This window comes from Anomaloglossus baeobatrachus, chromosome 3 (assembly GCF_048569485.1).
Source record: "Anomaloglossus baeobatrachus isolate aAnoBae1 chromosome 3, aAnoBae1.hap1, whole genome shotgun sequence".
In the NCBI taxonomy this organism is placed as follows: domain Eukaryota; kingdom Metazoa; phylum Chordata; class Amphibia; order Anura; family Aromobatidae; genus Anomaloglossus; species Anomaloglossus baeobatrachus.
This window is the reverse complement of record NC_134355.1, coordinates 584,289,961-584,311,243: the sequence shown is the minus strand read 5'-3', so window position 1 is coordinate 584,311,243 and position 21,283 is coordinate 584,289,961. Positions and strand designations below refer to the sequence as shown.

Genomic DNA, 21,283 nt, shown 5'->3' with positions numbered 1-21,283 from the left:
TGTGAGTTTTACTATACTACGTCAGGTCATAAAGGGGGTATGAGCTTAACCATTATATGGGGGATACAGAGGTGAACATTTATATTATATGTGGGGAGGGCATGAAGAAGGACACTTACTTTAGGCCAAGTTCCCACATTGAAGATTTTTTGGTGATTTGCGGTGTGACCCTATTGATCTTGGTGCAGTGGATCCACTTGGCACCATTCCAGCTTGTAAGTAAATATTATTACTTTCGTTAGCCATGACTTCTTTGCCTCATTTATGTACTTTATGTTGCTGATGGACATGGTATATATCTTGTCATATCCTGACATACCTCTCTATGGTTTACCTTTTACTTATGAGGCTTGTTACATGGGCTTTCTAAGAATTAAAGAAGTTGTCCAGTTACCAAAACTGATTTTTTTTCTTTGATAAATCTTGCTAATATGCGCCCTTCAACACATCTATTATGTTTTTTCAGCAAAATTACCTTTTATTGTGCACCAGCAGCACATGCTCATTGCTGGCTCCAGCTCTGATGGGGTTAATCTCTCCTCTGACTTCCTGTGTTCAGTTCCTACAAGTCCCAGAATTCTTTGTGGCTCTAGGGCGGTGTCTAGCTTATCTAACACACCCATTGTGTCTAATACACCCACTCTGCTCTCCACCCAAACCCTCCTCCCTGCCTCTTCCCAGTGGATGCACTGAGAGAAATCACAGAGACAGCAGCAGCTCTGCACAGCCAGGGGAAGAAAGTGTGTGTGCGCGTATATACAGTGTGTGTGTGTGCGCGTATATACAGTGTATGTGTGCGCGTATATACAGTGTGTGTGTGTGTATATACAGTGTGTGTGCGTATATACAGTGTGTGTGTATATACAGTGTGTGTGTATACAGTGAGTGTGTGTGTGTGAGTGTGTGTGAGTGTGTATGTGTGTGTATATACAGTGTGTGTGTGCGTATATACAGTGTGTGTGTGCGCGTATATACAGTGTGTGTGTATATACAGTGTGTGTGTGTATACAGTGTGTGTGTGTATATACAGTTTGTGTGTGCGTATATACAGTGTGTGTGTGTGTGTATATACAGTGTGTGTGTGTGTATATACAGTGTATGTGTGTGTGTATATATATACAGTGTGTGTGTATATACAGTGTGTGAGTGTGTATACAGTGTGTGTGTGTGTGTGTGTGTGTGTGTATATACAGTGTGTGTGTGTATATACAGTGTGTGTGTGTGTGTGTGTGTATATACAGTGTGTGTGTGTGTGTGTATACAGTGTGTGTATATATACAGTGTGTGTGTGTATATATACAGTGTGTGTGTGTGTGTGTGTGTGTATATACAGTGTGTGTGTATATACAGTGTGTGTGTGTGTGTATACAGTGTGTGTGTGTATATACAGTGTGTGTGTATATACAGTGTGTATGTGTGTGTATATACAGTGTGTGTGTGTATATACAGTGTGTGTGTATATACAGTGTGTGTGTGCGCGTATATACAGTGTGTGTATGTGTGCGCATATATACAGTGTGTGTGTGTATATACAGTGTGTGTGTGCGTATATACAGTGTGTGTGTATATACAGTGTGTGTGTATATACAGTGTGTGTGAGTGTGTGTTTGTATATACAGTGTGTGTGTGTGTGAGTGTGTGTGAGTATGTATGTGTGTGTATGTACAGTGTGTGTGTGCGTATGTACAGTGTGTGTGTGTGTGTGCGCGTATATACAGTGTGTGTGTGTGTGTGTATATATACAGTGTGTGTGTGTGTGTGTATATACAGTTTGTGTGTGCGTATATACAGTGTGTGTGTGTGTGTGTGTGTGAGTGTGTGTGTATATACAGTGTGTGTGTGTGTGTATACAGTGTGTGTGTGTATATACAGTGTGTGTGTATATACAGTGTGTGTGTGTGTGTGTGTGTGTATATGCAGTGTGTGCGTGTGTGTGTGTGTATATACAGTGTGTGTGTGTGTGTGTGTATACAGTGTGTGTGTATACAGTGTGTGTGTATATACAGTGTGTGTGTATATACAGTGTGTGTGTGTGTGTATATACAGTGTGTGTGTATATACAGTGTGTGTGTGTGTATATACAGTGTGTGAGTGTGTGTGTATATACAGTGTGTGAGTGTGTGTGTGTATATACAGTGTGTGTGTGTGTGTGTATATACAGTGTGTGTGTATATACAGTGTGTGTGTATATACAGTGTGTGTGCGCATATATACAGTGTGTGTGTGTGTGTGTGCGTATATACAGTGTGTGTGTGTGTACAGAAATTATGATTATTAGTCTGCGCAACATGTGAAAAAAATAATTGGGGAAAAAAAAGTGAGGGGGTGATGACATTGCTTTTTTCCCTCTTGCCTAGTCTGTGTGTCGTCCGTATCATCCGCAAACCGCATGTGACCGGATCCTGTGGATAAAATGTGCAGCGCATGCAACCGTTATTTTACCGGATCCTTCTGCAGCGGGACACAGAATTTATCGGCCGGCACTGGAGTCAGCTGACTCCTGATCTCACAGCCTGCACACGCTGCAATGGCTGCAGGTGGGCTCATTCACATGACCGTTCCGATTGTCCTGGTCAGTTCCTGTTTTTTTGCGGCCCCACAGACAGGACCATATTTTCAATGTCTTTTGTGTAGGATCGGATGGTACACGGTAGCACTTCCATGTGCATCCGATCCTACAAAAAATAAACACATCGGATGCCGTATGTCCGCTCCGTTATTATGGAACATGTCCTATTCTGTTCTGTAATAACGAACCGTGACTCAATACAAGTCAATGGGTCCGCAAAATTCCCGGAAGCAACACGGAAGCACTTCCGTGTGACTTCCGTTGGGTGCCCGTGCAGTCAGTGTCCCGCTCCAGCCCCAGCCCCGCGACTGCCCGCTCAGCAGTGTCAGCAGCAGCCCGCACTGCAGTGTCAGCAGCCGCGGGGATGACCAGCGCTACCGTCAAGAGGTTAGTAAGTTCATTACCTACGGTGATGAAGTCCTGCCCTCCTGACGTCAGCGGTCGTCACTGCCTTCTATGCCCGCCGCTTGTCACATCACCTCTTGCTGTTGACCCGAGACTGTGACTAGTGGTGACGTCACGGGCCGCTCGCGATACTTGGTTTGTGAAGGCGGCGGTCATTGAACTCGGTGACAGCGCTGCTGTCAGGAGTTCAGCGATCATCACAGGTAATATACCTCGCTAACCTCCTGATAGCAGCACTCGTCATGCCCTGCAGTGACCTGGGCTGACCTATTGATGTTAGCTCAGGTCACTGCACGGCTCTCCCAGCCAATGGGGAACATTCTGTTCTTCATTGACTGGGACATTGACTATGGTATGGATCATCGTGGGACCCCCTTGTATTACACCAGACCTGGATTTGTTTTTCTTTCTAATAAATTGGTGAAAGAGGGAATGTGTTGGGGAGTGTTTTTTCAAATAAAAATGTGTTTGTTGTCTTTTTTTTTTTTATTACTGCCTGGGTTGGTGATGTCGGATATCTGATACACGCCTGACATCACTAACTCCAGGGCTTGATGCCAGGTGACATTACACATCTGGTATTAACCCCATATATTACCCCGTTTGCCACCGCACCAGGGCAACGGGATGAGATGGCGCGAAGCACCAGGACTGGCACATTTAATGGATGCGCTACTTCTGGGGCGGCTGCAGCCTGCTATTTTTAGGCTGGGGAGTGTCCAATAACTGTGAAACTCCCTAGTCTGAGAATACCAGACCACAGCTGTCCGCTTTACCTTGGCTGGTGATCCAATTTTGGGGGACCCCGTGTTTTTTGTTTTAAATTATTTATTTAATTTAAAATAACAGCGCGGGGTGCCCTCTGTTTTGGATTACCAGCCAAGGTGAAGCTGCTAGCTGTGGTTTGCAGGCTGCAGCCGTTTGCTTTACCCTAGCTGGCTACAAAAGATAGGGGGACCGCATGTCATTTTTTTTATTATTTATTTATTTTTTGGCTAAATACAAGGCTAAGCACCTTAGTGCCCCATGACAGTCACAAAAGGGTGCCAGCTTAGAATATGCAGGGGGGTAGGACATTATATATGTCTTTCTTATCTATCTATCTATCTATCTATATATCCAGCCCTCTATTTATTCATTCATTCATTCATTCATTCATCCCTCTATCCCTCTGTCTCTATATCTATCTATTCATCTCTATATCTACTCATCTATTTATCTTTCTTGCTGCTTCCGTTTTTTGCGGTCCGCAAAAAAACGGAAGGTACGCAGATGTCACACGGATGCCACTAGGATGCATCCATGAAAAAAAGGACCGTTTTTTGTGGCCCGCAAAAACGGAACGGTCATGTGAATGTAGCCTTAACAGCAGTCGCTGCCTGCTGCCCATCACATGTGACTGTGTGCGGGCTGTGTGTACAGGAGTTCAGCTGAGTTCAGATCAGCTGACTCAAGTGTCGGCCGATTAGGCTGGGGCCACACGGGGATTACTGCGATCCCCTCGCATTACACTCGGCTCACGCTCAGTACAGCAGAGCTGAGTGTCATGCGTGTGTCCCTGCGACTGAGGTCCGACTGTGCGAACAGACCTCAGCAGCGGGGGCGGACCGGCACTCGAGGGGTGTGCCAGCACTGAGGAGGGGTGGGAGGGATTTCTCTCCCTCTCTCCTCCGTAGTACACCGGTGTACCGCAAGTGCAGTGCGATTTTTCTCTCACCACATACACTTGAATGGGTAAAAGAGAGAGTCTTGCATTACAGTGGCAGCATGCTGCGATTGTTTTCTCGGTCCAATTAGGGCGGAGAAAATAATCGCTCATGTGTGCTGACACACAGGCTAATATTGGTCCGAGTGGAATGCGATGTTTGATCGCACTCCACTCGCACTGTTTTTCTCGCCGTGTGGCTTAGACCTTACTTGTTCTATGTCCCCCTGCATCCATCGCAGCGTGTGCAGGCTGGAGTTCAGCTGAGTTCAGATCAGCTGACTCGAGTGCTGGAGTGAACTCCGCTGACCTCACAGCCCGTACACGCTGCAATGGATGCAGGGGGACATAGAACAAGTAATTGGCAGACACTGCAGTCATCTGATTACTTGGGATGAATTGAGCAGTAAAATGCTCGGTGCTTGATGGGTGAAGCCCATGTCGATTTATTTTTTTTAAAAAATTCATTAAAAATAAAAAATAAAAAAAAAATCACATTGTTTGTGGGCTCCCGCTGCATTTTCTATTGTTAAGGGTAACCCAAGCAGCTACTGGCTGCTAACCACCACTGCTTGGTGTTACTTTCACTGGCAATAGAAATCCAGGGAAGCATTTTTTTATTATAAAGGTTTTTGCCTGAAAACTGTTTTAAAAAAATGAAGTGGGCTTCGCCATATTTTTGTATGCTAGCCAGGTACAGCAGGCAGCTACGGGCTGCCCCCAACCCCCAGCTGCCTATTTGTACCCGGCTGGGAACCAAAAATATAGAGAAGCGCTTTTTTTTTTATTTCATGAATTTCATGAAATAATTAAAAAAAAAAAATGACATGGGCTTCGCCGAATTTTTGAGTCCAGCCAGGTACAACTAGGCAGCTGGGGATTGGAATCTGCAGTGAAGGGTGCCCAAACTTTCTGGGCCCCCCGCTGCGAATTGCAGTCCACAGCCGCCCCAGAAAATGGCGCTTTTATAGAAGCGCCATCTTCTGGCGCTGTATCCAACTCTTCCAGTGACCCTGGTGGCAGGTGGCACGCTGGGTAATAAGGGGTTAATACCAGCTATGTTTTACCAGCTGGTATAAAGCCAGAGATTCTTAATGTCAGGCCAAGTTTGACCTGGCCATTAAGAATCTCCAATAAAGGGTTTAAAAATAAAAAGACCACACAGAGAAAAATACTTTATTAGAAATAAATACACAGACACAGTAGGGACTCCATGTTTATTACTCCCTCTCACCCCTCCACGATGGAGAGATTTCTGTACTGACCATGCCAGGAGAGAGCGAGGGAAAAGAGAGAGAGAGCGAGGGGGGGAGGAAAAGAAAGCGAGGGGGGAGGAAAAGAGAGCGAGGGGGGGAGGAAAAGAGAGCAAGGGGGGAGGAAAAGAGAGCGGGGGGGGGGGGGAGAGAGCGAGTGGGGGAGGAAAAGAGAGCGAGTGGGGGAGGAAAAGAGAGCGAGTGGGGGAGGAAAAGAGAGCGAGGGGGGAGGAAAAGAGAGCGAGGGGGGTAAGAGAGCGAGGGGGGTAAGAGAGCAAGGGGGGTAAGAGAGCGAGGGGGGAAGAGAGCGAGGGGGGAAAAGAGCGAGGGGGGGAAGAGAGCGAGGGGGCGAAGAGAGCGAGGGGGGGGGGAGAGAGCGAGGGGGGAAGAGAGCGAGGGGGGAAGAGAGCGAGGGGGGAAGAGAGCGAGGGGGAAAAGAGAGCGAGGGGGGGAAGAGAGCGGGGGGGAAGAGAGCGGGGGGAAGAGAGCGAGGGGGGAAGAGAGCGAGGGGGGAAGAGAGCGAGGGGGGTAGAGAGCGGGGGGGGAGAGAGCAAGGGGGAGAGAGCGAGGGGGGAAGAGAGCGAGGGGGGAGAGAGCAAGGGGGGGAGAGAGCGAGGGGGGAAGAGAGCGAGGGGGAAGAGAGCGAGGGGGGAAGAGAGCGAGGGGGGTAGAGAGCGAGGGGGGGAAGAGAGCGAGGGGGGGAAGAGAGCGAGGGGGGAAGAGAGCGAGGGGGGGAAGAGAGCGAGGGGGGGGAAAGAGAGCGAGGGGGGGAAGAGTGAGGGGGGGAAGAGAGTGAGGGGGGGAAGAGAGTGAGGGGAGGAAGAGAGCGAGGGGGGGAAGAGAGCGAGGGGGGGAAGAGAGCGGGGGAAAAGAGAGGGGAGAGGAGAGAGGGATAAGAGGGGGCAGAGAAGAGGGGGAAGAGGGGAGGGGGAGAAGAGTGGGGGGAGAGAAGAGAGTGGGGAAAGAAGGGGGGGCAGAGGTGCTCTGTCACCAACTGTCTCCACTCTGTGACTTGTGGTGCAGGTGACAGAGTGCAGACAGTTGGTCCCATGCAGCAGGACAGATGGAAGAGCACAGCGGTGACATGCCTGTCAGTGTCTTGCTGCGTCCTGCTGTGCTGCTGGGAGGAGCAGATGATCACACTGCCCGACACCGGCGCTCTCCTGACATCGCAGCAGTGCGGGCGGGTGGAGAGTGTGAGCACATACTTACGTGCAGGGGGGGATTTCAGCTGAAGAACCCCCCCTGTACTGCACACTGGCGCCCCGTGCCTCACCATCTGCAGGATGCTTAGCCGGCTCCACACTGACGTCCTCCGGCTCCTCCCCTCGATGCTGGGCTGTGATGTGCGGTAGTCACCGCCCACAGCCCTGTCACTCAATCTGAGTGGTGCCAGCCTCCTCTGACGTACCCGACGAGTTTGAGAGCCCGGAAATGCCGGGACGTCAGAGGATGCTGGCGGCCACAGCTCCAGGAGGTCATGTGACAGGCACTGAGCATGCAGGATAGCGCCGCTCAGTGCCAGAACTGGAAACAGAAGCCAATGGAGAAAACGCCAAGAAAGGTAAGTAGAACTCCTACAGAAAATAAAAAAAATGGGTGACCCACCCCTTTAAGCACATACATTGCTTTCTGCTGGTTTGGTATGCCATCTAGTGCACCTTCTCTGTCATTACACCCATCTCCTTTTAATTTGTATTTTTCTCAATAAAGATTTATTATATATACTTTTTGTCTCCTGATCCTTTTTGTGATTTGGTTTTCATGTTTCTATGGATCAGTTTATCCTTTTAATTTCTATGAATAGTGGGTGGTGGGACTTTCTCTTATGATAAGAGTCCACTTTATGATATTATTCCCACAATATTCATGATCTTTCCAAGGCTGATATTTGGTGTTTATTGCGGTTTCAAATATGCCCGGCTGCCGAACCCGAGCCCGGGATTCCAGGTGCACGATTCGGATCTGGCACTGGGGAAATTAATTGAAAAATAAAGAAAACAGGAGTTAAGTGAGAGTTTCATACTTATGACACTCGGTGTCATGGCGGCAAACTGCTTTCTGGTTGCGCATTCATGTCCTGTACTGCGCAGTACAGCTTTCTGTGCTTTCCCCAGCCACTGGCTGTCCTGTCGTCTGTGATTGGTTGCAGGCAGACACACCCCCAGCCTGTGACAGCGCCTACCTGCAGTCATTGCGGCTCAGTCACAGACTTAAGCCTGCTTTACATGGGACGACCAATTGTGCGATTTCACAATCGATCGTACCCGTCCCCGTCATTTGTGCGTCACGGGCAAATCGCTGCCCGTGTCGCACAAAGTCGTGAAACCCCCGTCACATGTACTTACCTTCTGAGCGACCTCGCTGTGGGCGGCGAACGTCCACTTCCTGAATGGGGAGCGACGTTCGGCGTCACAGCGACGTCACACAGCCGCTGGCCAATAGAAGCGGAGGGGCGGAGATGAGCTGGATGTAAACATTCCGCCCACCTTCTTTCTTCCGCATAGCCGGCGGGAGCCGTGGGACGCAGGTAAGCAGTGTTCATCGCTCCCGTGGTGTCACACGGAGCGACGTGTGCTGCCACGGGAACGATGAACAACCGGCACAAGTAAAAATAAACGATATTATGAAACTGAGCGACGAGTACATGACTCACGATTTGTGAGCGATACTGCGTCGCTCAGAGGTTTCACATGAGATGACGTCGTGTATGATGCCGGATGTGCATCACGAAAACCGTGACCCCGATGATGCATCGCACGATCCGTCGTCTCGTGTAAAGCACCCTTAAGGCTACAGTTGTGGAGGTGGCCTAAGCTATAGCTTGTTTGTTCAAACGTAATAAGAATATCTGTGTATGTAAATAATCAAAATATAGATCTAGTTGCATAATTATCTGTCTGTCTATGTAGCCATCGCATAGACCTATAATATAATTCTAAGCTGTATAGTGATGAAGGGGTTACCAAGGATAAGTGAACAGATGTATAAACAGTGGAAGTTTCATAATGATGAGTAAAAGTCTTATCAGTAACAGAAAGAATGTACAATGAACAAAGATGTGTTTTACAATATGCTAGGAGAAATTGAGGAGTGGAACACTCCCCAAAATTCTGTGTTCTGGCTTCAAGGTTATTCATGCATACTGTATAATTGGATCTATCGAATACACGAGTTCAGTTGATGATGCTGGCTGAAGGAGAGAACATGTCTGTGTGTTCATTGTCTGATACATTGATATATCGACACTGATATACAGCTAATACGGCACAGTCTCTGGATTCCCTGTATGAAGATACCATTAGCAGTCTTCACCCAAAATTCCTCCCTTGACAGGTTGGCGCCCATAAGCGTGGGGCCCCTTCACGGACGCATTACCGACCTGCAAATACCGATGCTTTGGACGTCGCGGACTGAGATCTCCCTCCACTCCAACCAGGCTGATCACCTCCAACCCTCGGTGAGTGTTACATATTTTGTATTCACTGCCATTGTGGTTGTTCTTGGAGAGGAGTGAGTGACGGGCTGTGTCCTTATCGGTGTTAAAAGGTACCTGGTTGTGACTCAGGGGTGATGCCCGCTGGGGCTCAGTAGCACGATCCCAGCCCTGAGGTGTGGATCGCGTGTCACACGGGATCCAGAGGACGGTTGTTAGGGCAGGAAAGACGGTGGTGGCCGGATTTCGCTAGTTAGACTCACCCGATCTGTAATTAAAGAAGCGGGGGGTTCCCGTGACTGAAGATAGGGATTAAGACATTAAATTTGATACAGTTGACCAAGTCCAGAGGTCGGGACATTCTTGTATATGCATGTACATTTTTGTACGTCCTCCTCCTTTCATGAGACAGATCCTCAGTGAAAGAAGATAGGGATTAGGACAATGTTGTGTTTTCTTATATGTTAACCAAGTCTGAGGATGGTTTTAGGGGCACTCGGGAAGGTTGTTTTGTTGCTACTTCACAGCCTGATTATTGACAAGCTCCGGAGTTATTCACAGATGCTGCAGCCCCACCCACTAGCCAAAATCCCTTAACTCTTTCTGTACTGCCCACACCAGTCTTAGCTCCCTCTGTACTAGTATTCACCTCACAGGAGAGGCATCCCCCACAACTCTCACATTGACCCTGCCCACTCCTGCCTCTATTCATCCGGAAGTACCAATTGAGAAACCGTCCCCATACGATCCAGCCAGCTGCACATGTTACCAGTGTGGCTACCAAAACACAGATTGGAGAGGTGGTTGTAATTGTGCAGCTCACCGCCCATATCTAAGTCACGGCCATAAGCCTGTCCCAATTCTACCTGTTTTAACTCCGGGAGGAGGTTACTATGTGCCTCCCCTATATCAGAGAGTACCGAGCAGACTCAGGAGCTGTTATCCACACTCATACCCCTGGCCCCTCCTGTACCTGCAATGCCGTCTCTCCCCCCACAGGCCAGTCTAACATCACACTCCCCAGTCACCAATACCCTCCCCCTGGATCCCCCTCCTTCCCCTAGGACACATAGTGAGCTTTACCCCGAACCTGACGAGGAACAGCCCTCACCCAAATATGTCCCCTTCAACACCACCCAGTCAGCGGCATTCATCCACCGCCTGGCAGATCCCGAAATAACCCTATGTGATTTTAAAGAGAAATGCTACAGGCCCACCAGTTGTATTTAGCTGCTTTGAAGGACCTTGTTAATCTCACCAAGGTAAAAGCGGAGACAGATTTTGGCCCCTTAAAGCCACAGCGTATGCACCAGCAACCAAACCCTGTTGTGAATCCGCACCGGTCCAACAATAGATCCAATCAGCGTTGTGGCAACTATCAACAAACTCAATGAAGCCAATATCTGATCTGTTGGTGTTGTGGCCAGCCTGGTAATTTCCAGAGAGAGTGCTGTACCCCCCAATCCCAGTGTTTGGCCTTGTACCCTCAAAACCGTAACCAAAACTTGCAGCACACAAATTCACAATAAAGGTGTTCCCTGTAGATTCAGTAATGATCTACCCGAAGCCAGGTGTGCCTTTTCCCAGAGTATCACAGTATCCCTTTAAATCAGCCCCAGGAAATCTCTCAAAATACCGCCCACAGTCCGAGCTGCACCCACGAGTCTGTCCCAACCTTCCCTAATGACACAAAGGGGAGCCCCGGATTGCTTGCCCTTTTGCTGCAGTGATTTCCAGTCCCAAGCCACCCATTCTAATGATGCCTTTCATTTCACCCCATCAATCTTACAGTTTCTGTAATATATGTGTTTGTAGTGAAGGTTATTTACTGTGACTGTCATAAGTTCTGTCCATGGGCTTTCCTGTATCTGTAATGTTGTTTCTTCCCACCAGCCATTCTAACAATTGCTCACCCTGAAGGACAAGTGGGGACCATAAGCCCGCACGGATGTGTCGGAGGGTGTACTTATCACAAGTTGTAAAGAGAAGAGAAAGAATTAAAAAAAAACTAACGAAGTAGGAAAAAAAAAGGCTTCTGCAGAGATTTGCAGGACTGCATGTGTTTCATTCCTTACTGATAAGTGCTTTTCTCAGCTGGTAGAGTGGATTTTATTTAATCCTTAGAATTCAAAATGTTACAGTACATAAGATTATTAATAGTATTCGGCTAATATCTAAATAATTAAATTAATTTTGCAGGGAAAAGTATATTTCTTAAAATATACAAATTAGTTTTTTTTTGTTTTTATGGTTATGTTTTTGTTTTGTATTTTTGCATACAAACAGCCAATATTAATTAGTTTCCTTTTTTTTTGTAGATACAGAATATCTATGAACCGTGTTGTAAGGTTTCAAAATTCCCCAGTAGAGTATAAGTTATATTTATTAGTTGTTTAATCATCTTGTCTGCTGTTATAAACCTATAAATTTTGCCAAAGTAGTATATAAAAACAAAAAATAAACGGGGGAAGTAGATGTATATTATATTTTTCAAGCAGTAGAAGGTGCAGCAGACATATTGGATAGGCTTTAAAGCTGACCTTTCTTTTGCAATAGTTATGTCATGTTTATTGGACTGCTATGAAATATGTCTGTTATAAGAATGATCTAATGCATATTTCTTTTAGTTTTTGTTTTTATAGATGGAACAAGATGCTGGTCGATTCTGCACTGGATATGCTACGGTTTGTACAACATGAGGTAGTCTAAATTTGAACCACTCCCTCCCCTCCTATCGGTACAGGAGGAAGTGACGTAAATGCCTCTCAAAGTGGGTGGAGCAGTAGTAGGTAAGAGTCAAAATGCGTATGTAGGATGTAGATCTTTCCCGTTGTCAAATGAGCTAGGTATGCTGAAGATAAAGTCTAGATCTGAGCTGATGGAATCGGATGGAGATCCCAGCAGAGGTGCAGCTGACCAAGAAGCAGTGAACGGGCCTGGAGTTGAGGAGTCCTTTACCATGCGTATAGACCATATCTCAGTGACACCTATCACGTCCGTGACTTCTGTCACTCCTTGTGTTCTTAAATCCCTACAGGAACAAGCGAACCAACAAGGAGTGGAGTGCGAGACGCAGGGAGCCAGCTGACTGAGGAAGGTCTGTGGATAAAGGGCGGTAAGCTTTCTCTGCCATGGGATCTCTTCTTAATGATGGCCCAAGTAACATATGGACTAAAATCTGTGAAAGCCGGATATCAGTGAGCGCTTTGGTGACGCCAGGGTTCAGTACCCAGGTAGGCAAACTCACCTGGTCTTGTAAAACACGTTCTTAAAACAATGAAGAAAAAACTGTAAAGAGTCCGCAGAAACACCCTGCACCTGCTCTACCCATTCTTAGAGACTGCAAACTGATTATAGATGTATATAATGAGCACGTTGTATGCAAGTCTGTGCGTGTTGTGTAGATTACTTTCCAGGTCTGGTCAGAGGCTTTTCAGTGCAGAAAACGACGTCATTGCTGAAAATCCACATAATGCAAGTGGTATGTAAAAAACAAACTAATAAGTTATAAACCAATGTGTGTTTTGTTTCTCTTTAGTAATAAACAGGTCTCTATGTAAAATGTTTTTTGGTTTAGCACAAAGCACGTACAATTTTTATATGATTAACTAAATAGTGGAATAAACAAGTGTATTTTCTAATTCCAGATCCTAAATCAGAGTTAGTAATATATGGTCTTCAGTCAGTAGACTGATTAATCCTAAAAGGACACACAGAAATTTCGATAAAGCTCAACGGCAGGACAACATGGATTCATGCCCCGCATTGCAGAAAGGTCAATCCACCGGAGCTGCACTGAGTGTCCTGCTCATATTTATCCTTTTCAAAAAGACCTGTACAGTCACAGACCATCATTGCCGAAACAGTTAGAAAAGAGGACTTAGAGAGCCTTGAGACATGGGAAAGTCCAAATACAAAGGGTAAGGACTCGCCTAGGGGTCCTTGGTCTCAAACGGGTGAAGAAACCCCTTTCCCCTCTCCACCCATGCCTCAACGTTCAGTCAGGCAGGATTTCCCAACAGATTTTTCTTTCTCTTTTCCTAAGGGAACACAGTACCCTTGGTATTTAGAAATGGCGAAAGTGAGTAAAGGGGGGACTGTTAAGGGTACGAATTGGGTAATCTAAAATACTTAATTCAGCCATTTCATAGACCCAAAATGTGGTTTGGTTAATGTAACCTAACAATTTATAATTGTTTTTGTCTCCTACTAACTCATATGAATATATTCAGTGATTTTCCTTAATTCAAAATGCTAGCTATGGACTCTTTCATTTCGGGAAAAGTTTTGGAAGAGCCTATCCTATCAAGCTGATGTCTCCCCGGCCTAGTCTGCTGAGCACTTGCAGTGACCCGCGAGTTAACGTCACATTTCAGAAACCAATGGACCTGAAACAACCGAAGCAGAAAGCGGTCACTATCTTACCCATAATTCCAGAAGGTTTTTCCAAGTCAGCGCCACAAACTGTTCACATGAAGCCTTATTATGTTTTGTTTTTTATCAAGAACAGATCATCCAGGTTCATGAAGTGGCCCTAAGTGGACTAGCACTGACCAAGCATCCTCCTTTGTGTTTCATATCCGGAAAGAAGAACTATAGACAATCTTTAGCAAATGTATTTTAGTTATGTGCTAATTTTAAAATAAGGTCTAAGTTCAATTTTCCTTAAGTAATAACGCCAATTCTAATAGCCCCTATACATCATAAAGTTATGTTTAATAAAAAAATACCGTATTTTTCGCTTTATAAGACGCACTTTTGTTCCCCCAAATTTTGGGAGAAAGTAGGGGGTGCGTCTTATAATCCGAATATACAGGGAGGTGTGTATATATATATATATATATATATATATATATACACTACAAAGTCGAGGGAAGGTGGTGGCAGCTCTGGAGCTCTGCTGGGGGCTGGTGATAGCTGCGGGCGGCAGCGTTTGATCTCCTGCTCCCGATCATATAATATGGACAGCCGCTGTCCATCACCATGGTGCTGAAACCGCACCGCGGCGATGGGCTGGGGCAGCGGCATATATTATATCTGCCTGCGCCCTCCTTTGATCGCATATGCCCCACTGTGTTAGCTATGGCCCCCATACTGCTGCCCATAGTAAAAAAAAACACTCTTTACTTACCCCCTCCAGCGTGTCTCCCCGGTCTCCCTCCTGCCGCTGTGATCATGCACGCAGAGATGATATCACTCTGCCGTGCCGATCATATGACCGGCTGAGAACCAGGAAATGCAGGAGGCCGGAGCTCAACCCCAAGGAGGGAGTCACGAGACAGGACAGTGCTGGAGAAGGTAAGGAAAAAGTTTATTTTACTAAAAGCAGCAGCATGGGGGCGATATCTAACACAGGGTGCTGTGTGCCAGCCACAGGGGGCCATGTGCAGCCACAGGGGGCCGTGTGCAGCCACAGTGGGCCGTGTGCCAGCCACAGGGGGCCATGTGCATCTACAGGGGGCCATGTGCATCCACAGGGGGCCATGTGCAGCCACAGTGGGCCGTGTGCCAGCCACAGGGGGCCATGTGCATCCACAGTGGGCCGTGTGCCAGCCACAGTGGGCCGTGTGCCAGCCACAGTGGGCCGTGTGCCAGCCACAGTGGGCCATGTGCCAGCCATAGAGGACGTGTGCCAGCCATAGAGGATGTGTGCCAGCCATAGAAGACATGTGGCATCACTGGGGGACGTGTGCCAACACAAGGGGGCTATATTCAATATAAGGTGGTCATATCCAGATTAAGGGGGCTAATTTTAGGATGGTGGGCTATGAGGGACATATACCCTATATGATTTGTTGGACGGACACTGGCATTATAAGACGGACCCCATTTATTCAAAAATTCTCCATTCCTTCACCAAATTTGGGGGTGCGTCTTATATTCAGGTGCGTCTTATAAAGCGAAAAATACGGTAAGTACTTAAGGGGGGAGTTAAAGCCTATAGTGTTGTATTAGACAACAATCTCATGGAAAACCCACACATATGTATATATATATATATATATATATATAAAATTAGAGTCCCATATATCTAAATGGGGAAAATTTTAAAATTTAAGGTTGATAATATTCACAGATATTTTATTAAGGGGGGGCTGTGGAGGTGGCCTAAGCTATAGCTTGTTTGTTCAAACGTAATAAGAATATCTGTGTATGTAAATAATCAAAATATAGATGTAGTTGCATAATTATCTGTCTGTCTATGTAGCCATCGCATAGACCCATAATATAATTCTAAGCTGTATAGTCATGAAGGGGTTACCAAGGATAAGTGAACAGATGTACAAACAGTGAAAGTTTCATAATGATGAGTAAAAGTCTTATCAGTAGTGTTCACACAGAAAGAATGTACGATGAACAAAGATGTGTTTTACAATATGCTGGGAGAAATTGAGGAGTGGAACACTCCCCAAAATTCTGTGTTCTGGCTTCAAGGTTATTCATGCATACTGTATAACTGGATCTATCGAATAAACGAGTTCAGTTGATGACGCTGGCTGAAGCAGAGAACATGTCTGTGTGTTCATTGTCTGATACATTGATATATCGGCACTGATATACAGCTAATACGGCACCGCCTCTTTTTCCCTGTATGAAGATACCATTAGCAGTCTTCACCCAAAATTCCTCCCTTGACACAGTCACAGCCAGCGGTCGTGCTCTATGTCCACTGGCTGTAACATGTAGCAGTGCTGGATGCGCCGTGGGGCCTGCGAGGTGTTTGGGGTTAATAAAGTGGTGAAGGAGGGTGCGTTTTTGTATTTTATTCCAAATAAAGGATTTGTTCTCTGTGTCTGTGCTTATTTACTTTCATTTACAGGTTAGTGTGATGCAGGTATCTCATAGACGCCTGTGCCATCACTTACCTACGGCTTAGTAGCAGTTGTGCGCTGTTATTAACCCCTGCTATTACCCCGATTGCCACCGCCCCAGGGCACCAGGAAGAGTCGGTAAGCTCCAAGATTGTCACAGCTAATAGATGCAGCAATACCGGGCGGCTGCGGGCTGAGCATACCAGCCCCCTGATGGCTTTATCCTGGCTGGGGATGAAAATTAGGGGGGACCGCACATCGGTTTGTTGTTTAATTATTTATTTAATTAACAAAAACAAAAGCCGTATGCGGATTCTCTTAGGCTGGAGTCACACTTGCGAGGGACTCACATGAGTCTGACATCGCATCACTGGCACAGTCGAACACACTTCTGACAAGAGCGTGCATGTGTTTCTAGGTATATGCATGCTCATGATCAGAGAGCAGCAGGTCGTGCCGGGTGATGTCATGCCAGACTTGTATGAGTCTGACATTGCATTACTGGCACAGCCGCACACACTTCTGACAGGAGCGTGCATGTGTTTCTAAGTACATGCATGCTCATGTTCAGAGAGCAGCAGGCCGTGCCAGGTGATGTCATTCCAGACTTATACGAGTTTGACATCGCATCACCGACACAGTCGCGCACTCTTCTGACAGGAGCGTGCATGTGTTTCTATCTACATGAACTCTCACCATACACTTACACTGATTTCCCCGCCCACCAGCCGTCCTGTCGCCTGTGATTGGCTGCAGTCAACTGACAAGCTCACACTCAGGGTTGGGGCGCGTCTAACTGCAACCAATTGCACATGTGTCGGTGGGCGGGCAAAACAGTGAATATTGAATTGTCGGCTCCAGAAGGGAAAAGTGTGACCTGGAAGGAGTTTGCTGCCCTGACACAGCCTGGGGGAGTATACCGCGTGCGCTCCTACCCCCCTATCCCTTCCACCATTTATAATCTCCGGATTCTGGTCCCTGGTGATTTATATGGGCACCGGATTCCGGAGTGGATCAGACTTGTTTTTAAATTGAGCAGTCATCCACCGGTCCCAGTTTTTGACGAGTTCAATCAGCTCTATCAAAAACGAAGAAACTTCAGCTCTCCCCTCTTCACTCCCAAATCTTACCTCCGGTGCACGGAAACACCCTGACCTGGGTGGGAACACATGAAGAAAGGAAGAAATTCCAGCAACTTCAGGAGAAAGTAGAATATTCTTAAAAAACAGTTTCTTTATTGGTAATAAAAATATTAATATTCCATCCAAGCAAGACAAAAAATGGAGAGTCAAGACAGAGGAGCTGTTCCTACGCGTTTCAACCTGAATAGGTCTTATAGGGCATTCCATGATTAAGACCTATTCAGGTTGAAACGCGTAGGAAACAGCTCCTCTGTCTTGCCTCTCCATTTTTTGTCTTGCTTGGATGGAATATTAATATTTTTATTACCAATAAAGAAACTGTTTTTTAAGAAAATTCTACTTTCTCCTGAAGTTGCTGGAATTTCTTCCTTTCTTCAATCAGCTCTAATCTACAATTAATGTGATGCACTTTGGTAGGACTATTTTTTTTAATGATGTTTACTATGGAGTGCTTTGTTTTTATGGCCCCCTGCTGATCTGCTGCTTGCAGGTCCTGCGGTGCTCAGAGAGCAAAAGGCATTTACTTTGGCCAGAGAGGAAAGAAGAAAAATCCAGCTCTTCAGGCGAGGAAAGCCACAGTCTTTATTTTAGTATGCAGAAACAACGGATAGCATGACCAGCATTACGCGTTTCAGGTGAACCAGTCACCCTTAATCATGACCGTGACTTTCCTCGCCTGAAGAGCTGGATTTTTCTTCTTTTCTTGCAATATTGGGCTGTGGCAGCGCCTGTCCGTGCTCCAGGCAGAAGCCAGGAGTGAGCTTATACACGGTGAGCTGATACATACAAATTGGATTTACTTTTCCGCCGCTGTTTTGCACTTTTCTAAGAAGTTCTTGGATATATTACAGGGTTTTTCTATTAGGAACAAAGTAAATGTGGAACTGTTACTGCACTGCTGATTTTTAATATTTTTTAGTTATTTTATAGGAAAAAAGAAAACCTCTCTTTGCTGTCCCTTTAACATATTGAACAAATAATAGTTACCTTTTAAACTATTTGATAGGATAGCAATATTGTCATTTGCAGAACAATAAATCCAAAATACAAATACAGACAGATTTTACTATCATAGACTGTGGAAATAACAAAATACTCACTTAAACGTGAACTTTCCTCTGTCATTAATACCGGCTCCCCATGTAGCGTCAAGTGGATGCCAACGTCCTTCCAGGTATACCATGTTCCAAGCATGATCAGTATTGAAAGAAATTTTCTGTCCCACTTGGTAACCGAGCCCCTTTGCATAGCCGTTGACTGATATACATATTACACCTGCATGTCTACACAAAAATGACACTTAAAATGTAAAACAATGTTTCTTTTCATCACACAAAAATTATGTTACTGAATTCATTTAGAAGATGACTCCATGATAGGTCTCATTTTTATGTCAGTGATTGGTCAAGTATGCAAAAAAGTGCGATTGTCATAGAATTTTACATCAGAGCTTTATCAGTATTTGGTCAGAATTTTATTATTTATCATAATTTTTCATCAGCGATTTTAACTTAAGAGTAAGGAAACTATAGGCCAGTAAGTTTAACCTCTAATGTGGGTAAAATCCTTGAAGGTTTCCTATGAAATGGTATCCTGGAGTATCTCAAGAAGAATAACTTCATGACCTGGTATGAACATGGGTTTATGACTAATGATGAATGCGTTGATAATGGGTTCACTAAACGTGTACAGACTATATAAAAAAAAAATATCGGGCTCCGCAGTTGAACTTGACACTGAACTCTATATAAGTCTAAAAGCTGCTTTACACGCTGCGACATCGCTAACGATATATCATCGAGATCATGTCGTTAGTGATGCACATCCGGCGTCGTTAGCGACATCGCAGCGTGTGACACCTAGGAGCGACGATCAACGATCGCAAAAACGTCAAAAATCATTGATCGTTGACACGTCGCTCCTTTTCATAATATCGTTGGTGGTGCATGCCGCTGGTTGTTCGTCGTTCCTGCGGCAACACACATCGCTATGTGACAACGCAGGAACGACAAACATCTCCTTACCTGCGTCCACCGTCAATGAGGAAGGAAGGAGGCGGGCGGCATGTTCCGGCCGCTCATCTCCTCCCCTCCTCTTCTATTGGACGGCCGTTTTGTGACATCGCTGTGGCGCCGAACGCACCTCCCCCTTGAAGGATTGTTCGGTGTCTCCAGCGACGTCGCAGAACAGGTATATGCGTGTGACGCTGCTGTAGCGATAATGTTCACTACGGCAGCGATCAGCACATATAGCGCTAACGATGGGGGCGGGTGCTGTCGCTCGCAACATCGCTAGCAATCGTGTAAAGCACCCTTAAAGGGCCCAAACTTATGTGTTATAAATTGTATTAGTAAGAACTAGGGGGGCTGCAAAAAAAAGCAGATAAGGAATAAAACAGGACATTTATACTTAGTGACCTTCTCCATGGCTGTAACACTGGTTTCAGGACCGATAATTAGCTCTCATACATATTCACTGCTTCCCCAGCCCATATGCATCTTCCGGCAATGTAGTTTTGATGCGTGTTTTTTGCCAGGAGATGCAGATCTGGTGTGGGAATTTGGTGTATAAATTGCATCACGAAGTCTGCATCTCCTGGTAGAAAATCGCACAAAAAATGCGATTTTTGACACCGTTTCAGTGTGGTTTTCTGCCAAGAGGTGCAAATTTGGCGTAGAAATATGGTGCAGACATTTCTGCACCAAATCTGCATCTGCTGGCAGAAAACCACACCTAAACTGTGTTTTTTTGCCATGACATGCAGATTTGGTGCTGAAATTTATATAAGAAATACCTGTACCAAATCTATATCTTCTGTCAAAACAATGCATCAAAATGCGATGTAGTTTGGATGCGTTTTTTTTATCTGGAGATGCAGATTAGGTAGAGGAATTTAGTCTAGAAATTGCTGCACCAATTCTGCATTTCCTGGCAGAAAACCGCACAAAAAAACATGGTTTTAACCCCATTTCAGTGCGGTTTCCTGCCAGGAAATGCAAATTTGGTGCAGAAATCTGTTGCAGACAGTTAAACCAAATAAGCCCTGAGCTGACTTTTTATTGATACAATTTTGGGGTAGATACAATGTTTTGATTGCCTCTTATGGCATTTTAATGCAATGTTGTGACGACCAGAAAAAACATAGTTCTGATTTTATTTTTCTCCTCATGCTGTTTACCAATTGAATTAAGTTTTTTCATACTTTTATAGATCGGACTTTTACACATAGCAGTGCTACATAACTGCTCAGTATAACTAAAATCATTATCTTCTCTGTATGCTGACTGGTGGCTGGTATCATACTGACAGATACAGGGGTCATCAGCAGACCCATAGAATGACAACCCATCAACGTCCCATGATATTGTCAAATGTGCACCGATGGGCCAGAGGGTTGACATGCCCTCCTGCTAGCCCATGTAAAATGCGCTGTCAGAGATTGACAGTGGCATTTAACAGGCTAACAGCTGCGGGCACACCACTGCATCATCCATGGCTGTTAGAGCAATCTAGGTTATTAAGGGAATGTGTGCCCCCCAGCCTCATAATAGCAGCCTGCAGTCATCCAAAATTGTCAAAATTGTCACATCCATTAGATGGGACAATCCCGGCACTTTACACGGCTCTTCGCGATTGCCCTGGTGCGGTGGCAATCGGGGTAATAATGGATAATGACAGCCCACACCTGCCACTAAGCCCTGGATTAGTGATGAGTAGGGGTCTATGAGACCCCCCACCACTAATCCTGTAAGTAAAAAGAAATAAACACAAACACCCCTTGTTTTTTTTTTTTAAAAAAACACCCTCTTTCACCAATTTATTAACACCCAAAACACCCAGGTATGACATAATCCACACTACAAGGTCCCATAATGATCCCGACTCTGCTATATCTGATCTAACAGCAAGAGGCCATAGAACCATGATCGCCCGCTGTAAGGTTCAGTCAAAGACTGAATGA

General features: G+C 45.8%; 1 protein-coding gene across 1 annotated transcript in view; it reads right to left on the bottom strand.

Moving 5' to 3' along the window:
- Positions 1-21,283, bottom strand: part of LOC142297317 (kyphoscoliosis peptidase-like) — a 67,431-nt gene that overhangs the window by 28,158 nt on the left and 17,990 nt on the right. Inside the window, exon 2 of the mRNA XM_075341555.1 lies at positions 335-366. Coding sequence (XP_075197670.1) covers positions 335-366 — 32 coding nt within the window. The remainder of the gene's footprint in view (positions 1-334; positions 367-21,283) is intronic.